This window comes from Stylophora pistillata, chromosome 13 (genome assembly GCF_964205215.1).
Source record: "Stylophora pistillata chromosome 13, jaStyPist1.2, whole genome shotgun sequence".
Lineage (NCBI taxonomy): Eukaryota > Metazoa > Cnidaria > Anthozoa > Scleractinia > Pocilloporidae > Stylophora > Stylophora pistillata.
The window spans coordinates 653474-672579 of NC_142531.1; the positions used below are offsets into that span (position 1 = coordinate 653474).

The 19106-nt window shown below is 36.1% G+C and overlaps 3 protein-coding genes across 7 annotated transcripts; 1 reads left to right on the forward strand and 2 right to left on the reverse strand.

The window, feature by feature from the left end:
• Positions 1-30: 30 nt before the first annotated feature.
• LOC111339661 (non-structural maintenance of chromosomes element 1 homolog) lies at positions 31-6014 on the reverse strand. Of its 3 annotated transcripts, none has more exons than XM_088742989.1 (8): positions 5828-6014; positions 5575-5705; positions 2950-3027; positions 2539-2694; positions 1841-1951; positions 1656-1723; positions 1014-1102; positions 31-448 (listed from the first exon to the last, which is right to left on the reverse strand). In XM_088742989.1, exons 1-8 carry the CDS (start codon positions 5931-5933, stop codon positions 399-401), a joined length of 789 nt encoding a protein of 262 aa, XP_088599115.1. In that variant the 5' UTR covers positions 5934-6014; the 3' UTR covers positions 31-398. The 3 variants fall into 3 exon arrangements, with proteins under 3 accessions (XP_088599115.1, XP_022802099.2, XP_088599114.1); XM_022946364.2 differs by having other exon boundaries at positions 1835-1951; positions 5584-5705; positions 5828-6013; XM_088742988.1 differs by having other exon boundaries at positions 1835-1951; positions 5828-6013.
• A 40-nt stretch (positions 6015-6054) lies between these two features.
• On the forward strand, positions 6055-13540 carry LOC111339633 (nuclear inhibitor of protein phosphatase 1). Its single transcript, XM_022946331.2, has 7 exons — positions 6055-6152; positions 6223-6283; positions 7394-7547; positions 7942-8174; positions 8874-9030; positions 9634-9701; positions 12403-13540. Exons 1-7 carry the CDS (start codon positions 6094-6096, stop codon positions 12760-12762), a joined length of 1092 nt encoding a protein of 363 aa, XP_022802066.1. The 5' UTR covers positions 6055-6093; the 3' UTR covers positions 12763-13540.
• On the reverse strand, positions 13480-19060 carry LOC111339634 (syntaxin-7). 3 transcript variants are annotated; one of them, XM_022946332.2, is made up of 12 exons: positions 18815-19060; positions 17951-18058; positions 17787-17849; positions 17569-17632; positions 17192-17288; positions 16268-16345; positions 16054-16104; positions 15599-15672; positions 15181-15265; positions 14549-14621; positions 14222-14304; positions 13480-13964 (listed from the first exon to the last, which is right to left on the reverse strand). In XM_022946332.2, the coding sequence occupies exons 2-12, from the start codon at positions 18042-18044 to the stop codon at positions 13875-13877; spliced, it is 852 nt and encodes a 283-aa protein (XP_022802067.1). In that variant the 5' UTR covers positions 18045-18058; positions 18815-19060; the 3' UTR covers positions 13480-13874. The 3 variants fall into 3 exon arrangements, with proteins under 3 accessions (XP_022802067.1, XP_088599112.1, XP_088599111.1); XM_088742986.1 differs by lacking the exon at positions 18815-19060 and adding an exon at positions 18408-18808; XM_088742985.1 differs by lacking the exon at positions 18815-19060 and having other exon boundaries at positions 17951-18808.
• Positions 19061-19106: the final 46 nt, after the last annotated feature.

A 19106-nucleotide genomic window follows, 5' to 3' on the forward strand; every position in this document is an offset into this window, starting at 1 on the left:
GAGAGGCAAAAATGTTATCAAACACTGTGATTCTCATAAGAAGTTTTTTTTTATTCAGAATACCAGTTAGCTGTTTCTTTCTTTAACTTTGATTATTATTCAGATCACAGATAATTTTTTTGGCATACATTCAAGTCAAAAGGAAAAACAATTCAGGAGTATTCAAGGCTTACAAGTGTAATAACTTTATATGTTTCTACTACCATTTCACAACTAGTTTAATTTACTGTTGATGTTGATAAGCTGAGTAGAGTTTGGTTTTACAAAAAAATGTGGGGAAACTCCTACTTGAAATTTGAACAATTCCCTTTGCTCTTAATGTCAGAGTACAATAAATATAACTTTTTAAATCAATTTTCTGTTTGTTTGGTCCTCTATCAAAGTCTGTGTTACTTTGCCTATTTTCTTCTCTTCTTGTGATGCCTTCCTGCTACAGTATTACTTTCACCTTGAATGCAAAATAGTAAAGTAAGAAGTCCTGTTTTGCTATACACTACTTCTGAATTAATTTTTTCCAGCTTGGAGAATTAACAACATCAGAGTTGTTATCTGACTTTTAAAATCAATTTGAAGGCAAGTCCTCTGGGATGTAAAATTTCTTTCCATTTCTTTGTTGCAAAATATTCCAGTTTCACTGGGAAATTTTCTAGCCTTCCCAAACACACCCCAATATAGAATATGCCAAAATCAAGAAACATCTCAAACCATTAATTCTCACAATCTGGTTTACTCGTGTAAATTTCTTGAATATGTGCTGGATATTTCTCATGTAAGTTAGAGCACAGGCATCCCAAGCTCATGGCAGCAACAACAACAACAACAAACACTTTATTTATCGAGGGTACAATACATTATTACTCGCTACCTGGTAGTTTACATAATGGCCCCCAAAAAGCAAAAGCACATACCTTATGCTGATACTTGTAAGCAATTTCTTAACAGCAGAAATATGTACTTGCTTTTATATCCAGAAAATAATAATCTTCATTTAAGTATTTCATAATTTCACTTACCATTTGCTTGAGAAGATGATGTTGACAAGTGAGGAACTCTATGTGTCCAAATGGCACCACACTGTTGGTTTGGACATGTCTTCTGAGCTCTGTTGGATTTAATCAAACAACACAAGGATGTTTGGCCATCAATTTTGGGGCTCCTTCATATGACCTTAGTCTGACAAGCTTGATTACCATCTGAGATCTTGCTTTACCATTATCTATTTCTCAATCAAAATTTCGATGTGCTCTTATGAAAAGTCAGCTAGATCTTCATCCCAGTAACCAGACAAGAATTCTTCCCATGTGAACATTCCAAACTATTTATTAGGATTCAACTAAAACGTTTAACTTCTAAGACTGAAAACTGACTCTCCTCACTCAGCTATACATTTTGTATGATGTTAGTTGCCAACAATATACTGATATTGTTAAGAGTTCAATTACTTCTTGGTCATGCCTGAAAGTAAAATGGTTAAAACTTTTATTTCATAATTTGTCACTGCTATGTTGCAAAGGTTATGTGCACGGGTCTAATCTAAGTACTTGAACCCAAGCTGGCTCTATTCAAAGTAATCCCTAAATCTCACTAAATGTAATCCAAAGTGCACAACACCTTACACTTGCGACCTGTGTTTTTGAGAACTGTACATTTATTACCTTCCATTAAAGAAGCGAGCAGCACAATGATTATGAATCTTGCCATCACACTGAGTGCAACACTGTCCCTGACATAGAATGAAAGAGCTACCCTTCAAAAATGGTTTGTTAAAAGATGAATGGAACCATGCAAAATCTTATCACTACAATCCAAAACCTGTATGAGTTAAGGTACTAACCCTTACAGCTATGTCGCGACAAATCATACAGTCCACTATTTCATCTTCATACACTCGTTTTAGATATGGACGTAGTTCCAACATTGCTTTTGGTCCCAAAGTGTATGATCCTGACAACTGAAATCAAAATAATCAGTTCCAAAAACTAAATACATCTTCTTTTGTTATGTCAGTGTTAGTTGCTGTCACAAATTGTCTTTTTAACAACTACATTTTTTTAAATTTCAACAACTTAGTACAATATTACAAAGACCCTATATTAAAAAGTAAATAAATAAATTAATGAATGAATAGGACAGTTTTGTAAAAAAAAAAAGGGAAATACAATAGTTAGTGATGGCAGGGGCAGGTTCTGATCAAGGTCCAGGTACAGAGGTCCGAAAGTAAGTACATCTACCTTTGACTGTAGTATCACAGGGTGTGGTAAAAAAATTATGTGATTGTCATTAATTAACCTTTGAATTCAGTACAAAGATCTAATAGTCAATTCTCCAAACTAATGATTGTAATTTTTCTCTCCATAATATCCATTATAATTTGGTGTTATATCAAGACAATATCCCCTTGTTTATAATTTTCTTCATTCTTACCACCTATCTGCTGCTCTTAAAAATTCTTAAGAGAAATTATTTCCTTATAAGTTTGGGAAATTATTCCACTTAATCAAATTTAGGTCTAAACTATGTCAATAAGTATAGACTGACCTCTGACATCCATTTATCTTTAATAAGTCTTTCAACCAGGTTTTCCGCATGTGTAATACTCATCTTTATTTTGATAGTTTTCTCCAAATCATGTGTAGCATTGAGTATCTCCATCGAAGATGCCAACCCATCTGGTGAAGCAACTATGAGGTCCATCTGCACAGACATACAAACACAAGCTTTGAGCCTAAATGTTCAACCATAATTCAAGCAAGATTTTTCATAAAGCCACTTTGAGGGGAATTCATTCATAACATTTCAGCCATCTCACATTTGTCACTTTGGTCGTGGAAGGTCGTGACAATTTCCATGTCTGAACCACATTTTATTTGTTCATCTGTATAGAATTACCAAAATTTAATTTCAAGATGCTCTCATGTCATGGTATATGAATTTTACATGTATTCTTACTGCTTTTTTGAAGAATGCAATATCACTTGGAGAAAAATCTGTTGCCAGTTTTGAAGCCTCATCCTCTGCTGTATTAACCTTGGAGGGAAGAAACAGATAGTTCCAACAATTACTTCCGTGAAAGCATGTAATTTTTCCTTCCCATACCTTGTGTGAACCCAACACCTTCATTATAGCACTTGATTAACCCTTTCACTGCTACAAGGACGTACTCAGTACGTCCTGTCTCAGATTACACATGCTACAAGGATGTACTCAGTACGTCCTCAAGTATAGCCTTTATATGAAAACTTACGCACATCGTAAAAACAATTAGACCGCATATAACAAGACTTCTAAGGGCCTGGTAACGAAGAATACATTTGGTGAGAGATATATGACTTTTAAACCTATGATTTGTGCCCAGTGTTATTTTTTCGATGCTAGCCGCCATCTTGGTTTTTTCACGAGTGTATTTTCGAGCGTTTTGCAAGTGTATCTTTCATTCATCCGCCAGTTATGAGTAGATTAACAGTCAATGATGTTTTGGAAAGAGTCTGGGATGATTCAGGAGACGAGGATGATTTTTCTGGCTCAGAAGAAGGCGTAAATGACGATGACTACGTATCACACAGAATATCATACCATATCAGAATATCTACCACACTGAATATCATTATTAAGTGACATTTTTTATTGACAAAATCTATAAATAATGTAAATAATAGCTAGTTTTTATCAAAAAAACTGATTTCTGAAGCTAAGAATCGTTTAAAAACATGATAATTTAATTTAAAAAAAAAGTTTGCGAAAATCCCAATTTTAGGCCCGCACAGGGGTGAAAAAATGGCCCGCAGTGAAAGGGTTAAAAAAAATTATTTCCCATATTTGGAATGGTTTACGGTCACCTCGCCACCAACGATGCACTTAATAAATCTAACACTAAATCAACGGTTCTGTTGTAATGGGTATCCGGTCAGATCGTTCCAAAAAAAAGGCTTCTGTTTATTTTGTTTTTCTCGCACCCATAGGCTGGGTTCAGACGCCGAACTTTTCATGAGCCAAACTCAATTCGAATTTGGACCGACCCAAATTATTTTTGCAAAGTACATTATAACAACTTATGCATTTGGATGAAAATTACAGAGTCTGAATCAAAGCTGTTCTGAATTAGGTTCGGCTCATGAAAAGATCAGCTAAATCGTACTTCATCGCCTCCTTTGGGAACCGATGGCTCGTAAAGGAGACGTTTTTAAGAATGTCACAGTTCAGCATCTGGCAAAAGGGCTGTTGATGAAGCTACACAACTTTAGGAGGTGGCGGGCTGAAATCACGTCGGCGTTGTAGTCCTCCCAGTACTTGAAAATCTTGGACTGCAACAGGCGGTACTTCTTCCTCTGGAAGCGGGACAGCTTGCTGTCAGACACAAGGTGAATCTGGACTAATACGAACCTAGCTTCCTTGTGTAGCAGCACCATTAGCAGGTAGAGGAGAAGGTGAACTTGGTTGGTGGCTCTTCGATTGACACTGTGGTGCCACCCCTCGATGTCGTTGTTGGTTCTTGTAGGCAGCATGTAGACGGACCAGCAGGAGGAAGGCAACATTGTACTTGAGACCCAGTTGTCTCCCACCTATTTTTAAACGCATAGCTGGTGTTGGTTACCAGCTTCGTTTTCCCCTGTATAGTGCCCTCCAGAACGACGTGGTAGGTTGTCTCAACTGGCGCTTCTGGTGGCAGGTCTGGTCCTACGGCTGAATCTTCCAAAGAGGTTTCCACTGGCACTATGTCTGGCATTGAGGGCGGTTTGAAAATGGATGATTCATCTCGAATCGCAATTTAATTAACTGCAAGTCGACAGACTGAGCAGAAGGTGAATCGTAGACAGCGGACCCGAAGTTAACAGGAGTGCTTTCAGCAAGAGGGAACGGCTCAACGAAGTCGTATGTAGAACAGCACCAGTCAATTGAAGTACCGTTTTTGACTGCATCACAGTAATCAGACTGGCATACTCTGGTGCCACACTTGCGGTGTTGCCAACGGAGACAATCATCACACTAGAGACCTTCTTGATGGGCTCTGACTGGCTGTTTGCAAGAAATGCACTTGGTCGACATAATGGAATAGCTCAGAATGAATGGATTGAATAAAGTGCCCCTTTTATACGCTTCCCCAGGATCGAAATTTTCATTTAGAATAAAACACGCAATTGGATTGGATGAATCGTTTATCTGACAAACAATAGGCATGAAGTGAAGTGTTAATGAATTAAAATTCTCACCTCGAACTAACATACTTCCCACCGATCTTTTCATGAGCCGAACCTAATTCGGAATGGCTTTGATTCAGATGCTGTACTTTTCATGTGCTGATCTAATGCATAAATTGTCATAATGTATTTTGCAAAAATTGAGAAGACTTCGCTTGGTGGCGAGGTCGTTTTGTGGTGGCGAATTGGTTGGTGGGGAGACTCCCTGGTGGCGAGGTAATCGGTTCCCTTTGGAATTGGTATAGTACAATAAAATGTAAAAGATTGCAGTCCGTTATAGATTACTATAAACTACGTAACAAAAAATTTTGAAATGCCACAATCGCCTGGTCAAGTCAACGATCGTAAGTAGGAAAAAATTCCGACGTAACAGCAATACATTAAGTACCAAACCGAAATGGACGGCTCCATCTTCTTCTGAAACTCCTCGTCTGATCTCCATGAAGAATAGTTTCAAATTTTTGTTAACAGTTTCTAGGAATGCTTCAAAATCCTCAGCAAGGCTTTCATCTGAAATTATTATGAAACGTTTGATGAGGTTATTTCTGTATGATACATTTCAATCAGGAATTGCTCTTTTTAATTTCTGAATTCATTTGAGGTAGGGTGAGCAACTGAGACCTTTTTCTTACCTTCACTGGCGCTGCAACATTTCTGGCAGAGAGTCTTAGTCTCCGTCTCAGAAAGAAACTGTTTAGACATGAGGCTCTTTAAGAAAAGTCGATGGGGATCTCTCATCTTGATTCGAACGCACTGCACTACAGAACAAGTGTCCAAGAGAGTTGGATGAGTGATGGCGGGAAAATTACGTCGGTGAATCCTGGGAAGAAAATATCCGGGATATTGGTAGGTACATCGAATACCAGTACCAGTCTCTCAAATAACAAAGCGAACTAAAATGGCGGCTAACAAGGCCTCTGTTCCCGCGAACAATCCACCTTTTGATGTGCCTGGCTGGTAAGGTTTTAGAAATAACCTGTTTTGTTATTTGCTGATTATATAAACGCACAAATGATATCTCTCACAGGGCAGGAAAACCACCACAGGGACTTCATTTAGATGTTATGAAACAGACGAATTTAGTAGAGGTAAATCTCATAAATCAAAACAAATACCAAAAATTGTGCTAAAGGTACAAACACGTGTTAAGTTTTATAGCTGAATTATTGAGAAGTAAGCTTTTTAGAAAGACCTCCGTATAAACCCATACCAATCATAAACAAAGCCGTAATTCCAAAGGTAGTCTGTCGTTTTGCTTCTGCTTTCTCTTATCCAAGAACTGTGTGCAGAATGAAGTATGGGGTTTTGCGGAAATCCTGCTGGCTTTTTCTTTTCAAACTTCAACAACGCTGTACAATACGTTGGCTTTGTTGTTGATTATGCTTCACCTAAGTTAAATGAATGCCATATTCAAGTATTTGTATCTAATAAAACAGAAAGCGGTATTATACCGCATTTTGATTGGTTGTTAGCTGCATGCATTGAAGGACAGATAATTATGTATTAATTTTCATCTCATCATCAATGAAATTTTTCTCCCTTTTATAAAAAAATTAGATTCCATGGTTACTTGCATCTGTTCAGATCACAGAAGCCATCAAGATGTGTTAAAAACAGTAGTATCAAATGCATTCACTGCACCTCGTGTACTGCTTTTTTGTTCTTATTACATTTTGATGTCATCTTTGATCTAATATTGAACAGATGCTTTTTTCTGTCATTTTACCATGGAAAGTCTGAGAAGCAACAATTTAAAATGTCCATGAGTGAATTTAATACTTTGCACTAGAACAGACTGTGCTTCCATATGAGCTGGTTTGCATGGTTTTATAATGTGCTAGATCAGTAGTGGGTGAGCTTTAGGCATCTCATCTTGAGTATAGATGGGTGTTATTACTCCTCAGACAGACTAACAGAGTAATCCTTAAGCTTTGTTCATGACAGTGGGAGAGATAGTGACCAAAATGACAGAATGGTCATCAGCAAGAGCCAAATATTCTATAGTTATTTCATGCTTTAGAAACTGAAATGACAGCCAACAGTAGTGCGATGCTTGGCACTTTAAAATGAACCTTTTGAACTATTCTTTCATTGGTAACAACATGACTCATGCCCATGTATACTAAGTAAAATGTATGTATCCTCTTCCAGTTTTTTGGTGAAAATATTTATTGTATGTTTAATATATCTTGATATAGAAACTGATTATTGACCAGAAGCCATACTACTTATTTGGAAGAAACAAAGAAGCTTGTGATTTTAATTTGGAACACACATCATGTTCTCGAGTCCATGCAGCTCTGGTCTTTCACAAACATCTGAATAGATCATTTTTGATTGATCTTAAAAGCAGTGAGTAGCTCACAGTGTATACAGATTAAATATTAAGTTTGAGGAAAGTGCTACGAGCTTAATTAAGTGTCCCCAACTGGTCAGATGAAACTCCCCTTTCTCCTGACTAAGGAACATTTCTTTGTTGGCTAATATTGATAATTTGGTCTGATATCAAAGACAGTGTGGCTTAGTTAAAGCATTTTGAAATATTTAGGAGAACTAAGTTGCTGATCATTCATTCTCAAGACAAGATCTGAAACAGTGTACCAAGGCAGTGCATTTGACAATGGTTGATACGAGGACGCACTTGAACTTTTTTGACTGTTACCAAAAGGCAATATTTACTACTTGTTATAAATTTCATTGGTCTTGACAAAGACATGTTTTTGGTTTCTGTTGTCTTATTCTTTAGCACATGGTACTTTTATTGGAACAATACGTTTAGAGCCTCAAAAACCAACACAAGTTCAAGTAGATAGTGTGATAAGGTTTGGTGCATCTTCTAGAAGCTATGTTCTGCGAGAAAAGCCAGCAATTCCAAACACTGGACTTAAAGCAGATGATTCAGGAAAAATGGAGGATGATAATGAAGAAAGTTCAAAAGGAGGATTACTGGGACTTCCTGAATCAGACACAGAATTAGATGTAAGAATTTACATTTTGATTTTATTACAAACAACTACTATGAAACCTGTTGTGAGAAAACCCTTAATTAACCCTCCACGTCATAATATCAATATGCATATTCTCCGAAAAGGAGAATTAGTTTAACAATCAGGAGTTTAGTTGGTGAATGTTTCCTTTATTGTTGTGTGATTCAGGGGTGATATTGTAAAGAGAAATTAGATGCCAGTTACTCTAAGGGGTCAATGGACAGGGTCAACACCCCGTTTGTTAGCAAACATAAAATCCCAGACATTTTCCTTTGATAGTTATAAACTGAACCTGTACTCAGCTGACTCCTCTGTCAAGTTAATGCAGACACCATTATGATTGATTATTATCATTTATTGATAATTATAGTTTTCAAAGGTTAGACTGGCCTTCTATATAATTGAGAAGTCAAAGGGTGAACTTTTGTAATCGAACACCCTGTCAACCAGTAATGAACTTTTTGTTATTCAAGATAATGTAGCAAGTAGATAAACCACAAGGGTAGTTTATGAATGTCAATGACCATGTGCACTTTGCAGAAATACATTAAGCAGGTTTAAATATGTCTGGGTATATCCCACTGCTTTGGAGATTTGGCAAAATGACCAAAGTAACAAGAGACACTGCAAGTTAAGATAATTGTAGATATCATTTTATTCTGAGCCAAGCTATATTTTTGGATGAAAACAGGATTTAACAGAGTTCAACACGGCACATAACAAAAGGATTTCATCTCTTGGCATTGAGGAAGGAAGTACAAATTTACCAGGTGTCACATCCTTAAAACGGAAACGTAGGTCCTCATTATCTGTTCAGTTTAGAGAAGGAGAAGAAATTATAAATCCAGGTAAATATATACATTGTGTTGATCAATTTTGACTTTGAAAACCTCCTCTAATTTGAAAAATTATTTTGGTGTATACTTTGTGTATGAGAATTCAGACCTGCTAGTTCCAGTTCTATGGTTGGATGTTGTGCCAACTGGGCTGCAGAGATCTCAATGCTAAGCTAGATGTTATACTAGGTTCAGATACATTACCAGCTAGTGTTCTGCATACTGTAAAGGTTGACAATTTTAAAAGGATTCTATGTAGAGACAGTTCAAAAGAAGAACTGGACCTGCAGTGTCAAATTCACTTAGATATTGAAAACTTCAATGATATTTATCACAATTGCAAGACATTGAACACTTCAGCCAATCCCATTTTTACAATAAGAAGTTCCAACAAACTGAGACTCTGATATAAGCACGTTGGCCAGCCCAGCCATTTGCTGATTTCACATGTTTACTTTTGGCCTGGTCTTCTTACTATAATCAGATTACTGATACAGCTTCTTGCTTTCCTATGAGACATTTCTATGAAGTATCTTTGATCACAGTGTTTAAAAGCTAAGTTACCTCAAACACATTTAACGCAGTGACTCTTCTTGGTTTGTTTCCTTATTTCAGAGGATATTGACCCCACAGTAGGAAAGTTTAGAAATATGGTTCAAACGTCTATTGTAATTCCAAACAAGGTACTGTACAATGTGAAATATGTTTTTTCTGGTCATACACTGGTCATTTTGTCATTGATGAGTTGATGCCATGTAGCATTCATATCTTGTTTTCAAATAAGCTATACACTTCTGAAAAATAATAAATTATTTTGTAAAAAATTGAATTCAGACTGACTACCAGGAAAGAATAAGAAGGGGAGAACACAACTTTTGTCGGAAATGTAAACTACCACTTGTGGATTTTGTGGATATTTGTGGATATATTTGTGGAATTTAGTAGAAATTATAGCATATAAACAAGATACTGCTTCTCCTCAATGAATGAGGGAAACTGTTTTTATATCAAAGTTTTTAGCATCTGTAAAAGCAGTAAGCAATAGATAAAGTTCAGGGGCCAGTTATTCAAAAGGCAGCTAAAACTAATCCAGGGTTAACAGTTACACTTGATTTAGATTTCTTTTATGTAGAAAGAAACATTTTGGCCAATGTATGATGGGGTTGTAAAAAGACAAAATATGAAAAGTCAAACAAACTACAAAGCTGTAAAGCTGAATCAAAAATTTATACCAAGTCTTATAATTTCAGTGATTTATTAGCTCGCCCAGCAATTAGATCTGCCGAGACCACTGGGGACAGAGCTTTTTAGGTTCCTGCCCCATTTTTATGGAACTCTCTTTTGGAAAGCCTAAGGGCTGTAAATAGTGTAAATATTTTTAAGAAACAACTGAAAACATATCTTTTTAAACAAGCATACTGTTACATATGATACACGATCCTCGCAGTAGATAGCGCTATTTAAGCAATAGCGAAAATCAGACCTGAAAAAAATCAGGCCTGTATATAGGAACTTCATATATTTCATTGTATCTGATTTATCAGTTTCACGGGTTTATTACGAATCAACTTAACGGCCTGCTCCCAGTTGGCTTGTTAGCTCAATTGGTAGAGCGCTGCACTAGTATCGCAGAGGTCAGTGGTTCAAATCCCGTACAGGCCTGATTTTTTTCAGGTCTGATTTTCGCTATTGCTTAAATAGCGCTATGTACTGCGAGGATTGTGTATCATATGTATCTAATACCGCAGTTCAAAATATATGAACTTCATATATTTCATTGTATCTGAAGCATACTGTTGATTGTGTGAACATTTCTAAACTATACGTATGATGCACAATCCTCACAGTAGATAGCGCTATTTATGCAATAGCGAAAATCAGACCTGAAAAAATCAGGCCTGTACGGGACTCGAACCACTGACCTCTGTAATACTAGTGCAGCGCTCTACCAATTGAGCTAACAAGCCAACTGGGAGGAGGCCGTTAAGTTGGTTTATAATAAACCTGTGAAAGTGATAAATGAGATAGAATAAACATATGAAGTTCATATATTTATCTAATACTGCGGTTCAAAATATATGAACTTCATATATTTATTCTATCTCATTATTAAACTATCTACTATATAGATTTTTTATCGCTTTTTCAATAATTGTTAAAATATAACTTAGTTTTAGTTTTGTAATTTTTAATCAACTTCCTCATGTTTGGGGACCAAAAATATTATACTGAACAGCAACAAAACAACAACTTGGTGTGGCTCAAGAGGGGGAAGTGGGAGACAAAGTGCTCCACTGAAACCTAAAAGGTCAGCCCCATGTACTACTGGATTTTTATGAGCTAGAGAAGACCTACCACCAGGGTGGTACACCCACCAGTATGGAGGAGGGAGTTGGGCCTCCTCCCAGGGCCAACTGTGACCATTCCTGGGTAGATATGGAAGGTGCACAGACTGATATAGGGGAGGGGATTGGGCTTACCCTCAGGGTCAGCTGTGACCAATCGTGGGCCTCCCTAGGGCCCCCACTATGCTATACATACATTCCAGGAGTACAAAATGTCATATCTATGGGGGCAAAAGTGTGACGAGAGGAGCACTTCATCCCCATTCCCAATGATTTATTAATAAGACACAACTGATTCCATAGGAGAAGTGCAAACATGCACTAAATAGATGTGATATCATCGCCTTGAGTTGAAAACACCTAACTGAAAGGGAAATCAATGTGTTGACACAGAAATTAATTAGGACTTTAAGTTAACTTGCTTACAATAATACAGCCTTCAAAAGTTACTAAGTCTTACAAAATTATATATAATTATATAAAATGCCTACCCCAGTCCCGTAGAAAATGACTACTACTTGATGGCTTTAATTTGTTCGCAAGTCCAATGTCCAATAAAACAGAATAAAATAAAGTGTTGGGTGGGATGGGAGCAAATTTGAAAAGAAAACTTAATGACCGAGATAGTGCTTGGCCTCGAAGAAAAAACACACTGATGAAGCACGTGGGAATGCAAGTTATTGAACATTGCAGAGTGACGTGTGATTGGTCAAATAAACAATGAAGGGTTCATAAGTTCAGCTAACGAGGTTGCACGTGAAAATTACTGGGCATCAGACAAAGCTCAAACATGAGTTGTCGATTAACTAAAATTTAATAATCAATAAATTAAGATAACTATCATATTCCCCACGGGTTTTTTTTTCAGATATTTTTTAACTTATTTGTAAAGCGCAATAGATTGTATACTTATAATGAATTTTGTGCTATATAAGTATTAAATATATTATATATATATTTATATAGTTAGCTTGATCATTCTCTGAAAAACCCGGTCTAGGCTCTCTCTCAGTATTTCAGCTTGACTGTTGTTTTGCAGAAAATGCGAGGACCAGTTTCACCAGTAGGAAGCCTTACAGAGAACATTACGCGCCGTCTCCAAAGCTTTCCCTACTCCCAGGGTCTCTACTCCAATCTCCCAGGCACAGGGAGTGTAACAGAACCTACAAGCCCTACCTCACCCATGGCACAACACAAACCTCGACTGTCCATCACATCAGCCCCTGATGTGTCCTCACCAGAGTTGGCTGAGGTCCCTGTTCATCATGCTCCAGAGCCCATCCCTGCTGGGCCTGTTATGCAAAATGCAACAAAGACAATTACAGAAGCTCCTAAAAAGAAGAAGTATGCTAAGGAAGCTTGGCCTGGAAAGAAACCAACCCCTTCTTTGCTCATTTAGCAGTTGTTTAATAGATGGCTTTTTAGCTTATTTCAAGATTCAAAATGGTTGAATCCTAAGTTGAAGTTTCATGCCAGACAAGAGTCTATGATGGTAGTTTTAAATCTAGTGGAATATAACTGTGCTGTATCATGAGCCATACCATGGCTTTTGTTAAACAAGATATATAGACAAAAAAGAACAGATTGCGACTCCTTTAGCAACATGTGGAAGGAGCAACAAACATAAAATATTAGCAAGAGCTACAGTGTTTGGCTTCAGCAGTAGAACAGTTTACATTTATGGCCATTGTACGGCTGTGATAGTTGGTGTGTGCTTTACAAATGTCTGGTTGACCTGTGCAAGAAAAAGTCTGGTTTACCTGTGGAAGAAGTTGGTATTTATCATTGTCACAACTGTTACTTGATCTGAGAAGTACTATTAGTTAGTCAACTGTGTACAAGAACTTTAAAAAATCAAAGGATGTACAAAAATGTTAGGACATTTTTTTGGAAATGATTCACTGAACACTTAGAAGTTGTTTTCTTGTATGAACTTTTTTAAATTTTAACCCTGAATCAAGTGGCCTGAAATGGTCACGAAGTGAGCAGTACTCAGTGTCATACACACTATGGAGCTTTGTGTGCCTGAGGTCTGTTTTGTCCCCATTCCCTTTTTGGCGGACGTGGTGAAAATCCAAGGTGGACTGAACGTGGATGGACCATTAAACAAGACACCTCCATACCTCTTTTTATTTCATTAACAACTTGTTGAAATACAGTAACTCTCTATTTTACAATCTGGTGAATTAAGTTTTATTTCATCCTGTATGTATATACTTTAACTTTTCATATACTGAACATGTGTGGCGAGTACAATTTCAGCAAAAGTCCTCTTCATCACCCAAAGGTCACACCCAAAGGTCACACCCACATTCCTTCACGAACATAAGCTTTTGCATGTCTTTGTTTCCAATACCTTTTGCACATTTCAAGTGATGTACTTGAGGAACACCAAATATTTCAAACTCTTACCAATTTAATTGAAAATTGAATCAGTTTCTGGACCTAGAGGTTATCTGTTGCTGATTTGGTTCTTCATCTTGACATTATTTGCTATGACAACAATACTTGTTAATTTGTTTGCCAAACAATTATGCCAATAACTCCACTAACAATCACAATAATAAGAAGTAAAATGCACATCTTCTTGCGTGCTGATTTCTGTGGAAAAAAGAAGAAAGAAAGAAGAAATTATGTTAGTTCAGTACTGTCATATGTTACTGAAACAAATTCCCTTAATCCATCCATAATTTTTTTTGTTTATGAAAACTTTTTAACACTTTTTTGAACACTTTTTTTCTGATAGCTGCTTGAGTCAGCCTTGTACAACCAGACTTTATTTCAAGAGTATATTTGGCCTAATCAATCTTACCAAAAACAGACTTTCTGAATTTTAAAAGCCTCAATTACTGCTTTACCTGGTATGTACTGGCCTTACTAAGTTGGACATTAGCTCCCTCCACATTTGTTTGTGCTCGTTCAACATTTGCTTCAATTGAATCTGCGATTAAATCATACAAAATACAATCCAGATGTAAGGGCAACCTCATAGCATATCATAACACTAATGAATTGATTAATTTTAAAGTGAAAAATTCTAATCATACGGTACTTCAAAAGAGGAGTTGCTTCCAAAACTGCAAAAAGCTGTTAGTAACACCTCCCTGTCCGTTATATAACAAAGAAGTGAAATGTACCAACTCAGAAAATTAACACTACCAAAACTTGACAAGATTTTTTTTTACCAACTAGTTCTCCTTGTTCATAAACCATCGTTGCTAGGTCTCGAAATATTTCATTGATGTCAATGATATCTCCCTACAAAATACAAAAAGTACAATAGTTCAGCATAACATGCATGCAGAGTTCATACCCTTTTCAGAAACAAATTTCAAGGACTTTTCCAGGCTCAGATTTATTTTTCGATGGCTCTAAATTTGACCTATTTCCCTTTCATTCCCAAGATTTCAAAATCAATTCTCCTCCTCGCAGTCTACACACATCTTATAACGTAAAATTCTAAAAACTTTATTGCTTGATTTAAGAAAATTTCCAGGACTATCCAGACCCTGTAATTTTTTTTCCAGGACTTTCCAGTCCTGGAAAATGTCAAAATAAAATTCCAGGAATATCCAGGTTTTCCAAGACCTGTAAAAACTCTGTGCATGAAGGTGTTCTTTTCCAATTTATGGATGGGAGAGGATGACTGCACATGGGTTACAGTTGCAGAGATTCACAAAAATCTCAAGACAATTCAACATATTAATGGCAACAGAATGTTGGATTTCTAATTCTTTTGCACACTTTTTCACTCAAATTGTCATAAAACTTTGCCTATTGTTCATCTTATAGGAACTTAAGTATAACTCTTACTCACTTCTATCAGTCGGATTCTGTCCTCTCTTTCTCTTATCAGTGACTGGTCAATGTCAATCTGTATGTCCAACTGTTCCTGCTCCTGTCTGGCATCACAATGGTGTTGGAATTGGATAAGTTAAATAAGCAGAAAAGGGAATAGTTGAAATGTAACACCAGATCGTTTCAAAGGCATCTTCCAAATTTAAAAGAATTTTCAGTTTAAAATGAGGAATAAATTTTTTCATTATTCTAAATTTTGTGGAAAAACTAATAGGTAACAAATTTAAAAATATATGAAATGTGAAGGTTTAATATGGCAAAAAAAGATACTGATGAATTAGTCTTTTTTTCTTATATGAAAATTAAAAACAATCCAAATAATTGTCATTCTGATCATCATCATTTCCATCAGTGGTGTGTTACTTCTTTCCATTTACCTTTGTTGATCATCCTCAATTAAGCCACTTTTCTCATTTCCAAACTCGTCTCCATATCTTCTACTATCTTGCCGCTGCAGTGAACACATAAATAACCACAATCAATGGAGTGTTTCTATAAACTTTAAGGGAGCTGTCTGTAATTTAAGCAGGGTTAAAACTAAGTCAATCCTGTGGGCTGTGATTTGATTGCCACAGGACCTCCTTGCTGCTAAGGAGTTTGCTTCAATCTTTCCTCTGCACCTCTCCTCTAACACTGATCACAAGGTGTTTTAAAAGAAGCTAGCTGTTGCTAACAACTTGATGATGCTAGGTCTAATATAAAAATTCATCTTTTCAAAAAAACCTATGTTGGTTGATGATAGAGAAACTAAATTCATAGTTGTTACATGTGCAATATCCACATGGTAGACTTGCAATCAAACCAAAAATTTGAAAAACAATTTTCTGATCACCTGTGATAGTCCTGTTGACCCAACCAGAAGCTTTTCCTTTTCAACCACTCTCTACAAGGGATAACAACAGACAAAGATTACAAAAACAGCTCAAAACATTATTTGTTTCTTATTAATAGCAACTTTGAAAAAAGGTGTAGGTATATTCATATTTTACAATAATCATGTCAAGCAAGTAAAGAAAGCAAAACAGTGGCAACTTTACATTACTTACATTTTGAACGGAGTAATAACGTGAAACTGAATCTCTGAAATCTCCCTTTAATTTTTCATGTTGTATTCTCAGCTGCCTCTTAAGATTAAAATAAAAAAAGGAAAATACAATAATCTACAATCAAGTAAATCCATAGTATTCACCGAATCGAAATATGGTGTCCAATTTGAATTACCATTGTTTTGGACTTACTAGCCTTGTCTTGACGTGGAAACAAAAGGATTATCACATGTGTGAGAGGATAGTCAGTCCAGAACAATGGTAATTCAAATTGGACACCATATTTTGATTCGGTGTATATACTATTATTATCATCCAAATGTGCTTTGTAAAGTACAAATAACACACTATAGACGAGTACAAATATCACGCGATAATTGTACTCCAGAAGTAAGTGCAAAATTCACCTGCACTGAATGACAATTTGGCATATTGGATCACAAATCTCTTATTAAATGTTTTCTTTTGTAGTATCGCTGAGTATTTTTACTGGTTGTTTGTATTTTGACTTGCCCTATGGGCTCGTCAAATTACGGCAAAACTTGTAAAAATACTCAGCAATACTTCACAACAAAACGTTTAATAAAATATGTGTTTACTAGGTTACCAGTTTGTGAAAACATGACCCAGTAGTTCTCAACTTCCACTGGTTTCTGTTTTTAAAATAAGGTTCAGACACAAACCTTTAAAACATTTAAAATGACTTTTTTTTTTGCAAATGTAATTTATTTTCATGGGAAAGGTTTTTGGAACTCAAAAATAATTCAATGAAGATGCTACAGTCAATTTGGGAAATTGAAATTTCAAATCTATACTCCTCATTTGATCTAAAAAACCTCAATTAAAGAACATTTAGATCTTTTTGTAACCCAAAAAGCTGGCATTAATGTGAATGAATCATTGTTCAATTGAATTTCCACTTACTGCTGTGGGACTATTTCCAACACAATAAGAACTCATCTGTTTCAACATGGCAGTTGTTTCACCAGCAAGGTTATTTGTAGCTCGCTGTATACTATGACTGTAAAGAAGAGATAATTGGTGAACTCATACATGATAATGAAAAATCTACAACTCTTTTTAAGCTACTCCCTCTTCTTGAGTTCTTTTCTAAGGGTTGGCCAGGTCAATAAAGGTTCAACAGGACAACAAGTGATAGATTTCACCTACAGGTTTCTCAGATTTGTCTATGTCTTATCATCAAAATTGTGACAATTAAATTTAATATTTTTCTTTCCCTGATTACAAATCTATGTGTAGTATATAGAACAATTTATTAACAAAGACAGAAATCAACTGACAGTTTTTCGCTTTGACCATCTTTGCCTGCTGTTAACTGTTTAAGGGTGCGCTCCAATGCTGCAGCTAAAGGAGGAAATCAAAATAAATTCAAAATAACCATACATTTCAATTGTTTGTGGCAATTCAAAGTCACATGCAATGTGATGTATTAAAAGACAGTAGTGCAACTAAGACACCAAAAAGGATTGATTAAAATAACCAGTCATCAGATACTTACTGTTGTTGTTAATTTGGAAGATGTTGCTACCAACATTGTCACTGAGAATCTGAAAATTTTCTCCTAAATCATCAGAAATAAACAGAACAAATAAATTAATAAATGACTGACTGTGCCTAGTGTATATTAAGTATCCTTTACCAATGTTACGTTGCCAACTTTACCTTCTAAGTATCTGGATGATGGCCTATCAAAGTTTACCCTCACATTTGGAGAAAGGGTGCCATAAGAGGGACTACCAAATTCACCACGAGACATGGTTGCAGAATAAACTACAAAATTCAAAAATGAACACAAAGGTGTACTCTAAATATTACTGACAACTATAATTAAGAATGAAATGCCAGCCTCGCTCCAAACCTTTTGGTCAATTAGTATGTTCAGAAGAGACACCACTCCTACAAAAACAACACCACTGCATTCATTTAGCTATCATATTGTTAAACTGTTCCTTTTGGATCCAGTAACAATGCATTGTCTAACATTCCAAAATGTACAGGGTTTGAATGAGTTTCCAAGATCATTAACATAACCAGGAAGTACAATTAGGTTTCCACTCAAACAGCAGGTTTAGTTTTTGCAATACCATCTTTACTTTAAAATGCTTAATTGGTCTCATACCTTATTTCATCTTTCCCCTGATTTTCTTAGTGCAAGAAGATGTTAGTCAAGTGTAATGACTCAAAACTCCCCCATTGTAGATATAACATAACTTCCATTACTCGTAAAATCAAACCCCTAGAAAATGCACTTGAAAAAAATTGATTTCCAGTTTCAAAGCGCTAACTGTTTAACTGTGTGCTTGCTAATCGACAACATCACGTGATATGTAGGTGGATCCGTCTCTTAGAGGCAGTGAAAAGAGAAAAAAAACACTTGATTTTTTACAATGCATTTAAACCTTTACATACCACAACAAAGCAAAAGTAGAGAGAAATAAAGTTTGTTCAGACAAGCTCGCAACGGGCAACAAGCAATTCTGACAGCACAAGCATGATTTTGCAGATGAAAACGAAAGGCCGACAAACCTTTAATGACCGGAACTGTGTCTAACTACTAATTTCCTGATCTCTTCTTGGATCTCGAAGCGGCGATGTAGAGTCTAAACCTGCAGTCTTCTCACTTTTAAGGTGATTTAGTGAAGTTGAGCTACGGAAGAAAACAAATTATCTAATCGGTAACTGCGCAAGTTCTGCGTCATGTCGCAAAGGAAAAATTAATTGTTTTCGGTATCCAGAACTTTATGTAGGCTTAACGAGACATCCTAGCCATTTTTTAATTTTGGTCCTGAGCCTGCGTTTCTTTCAAGTAAGCAGTCAA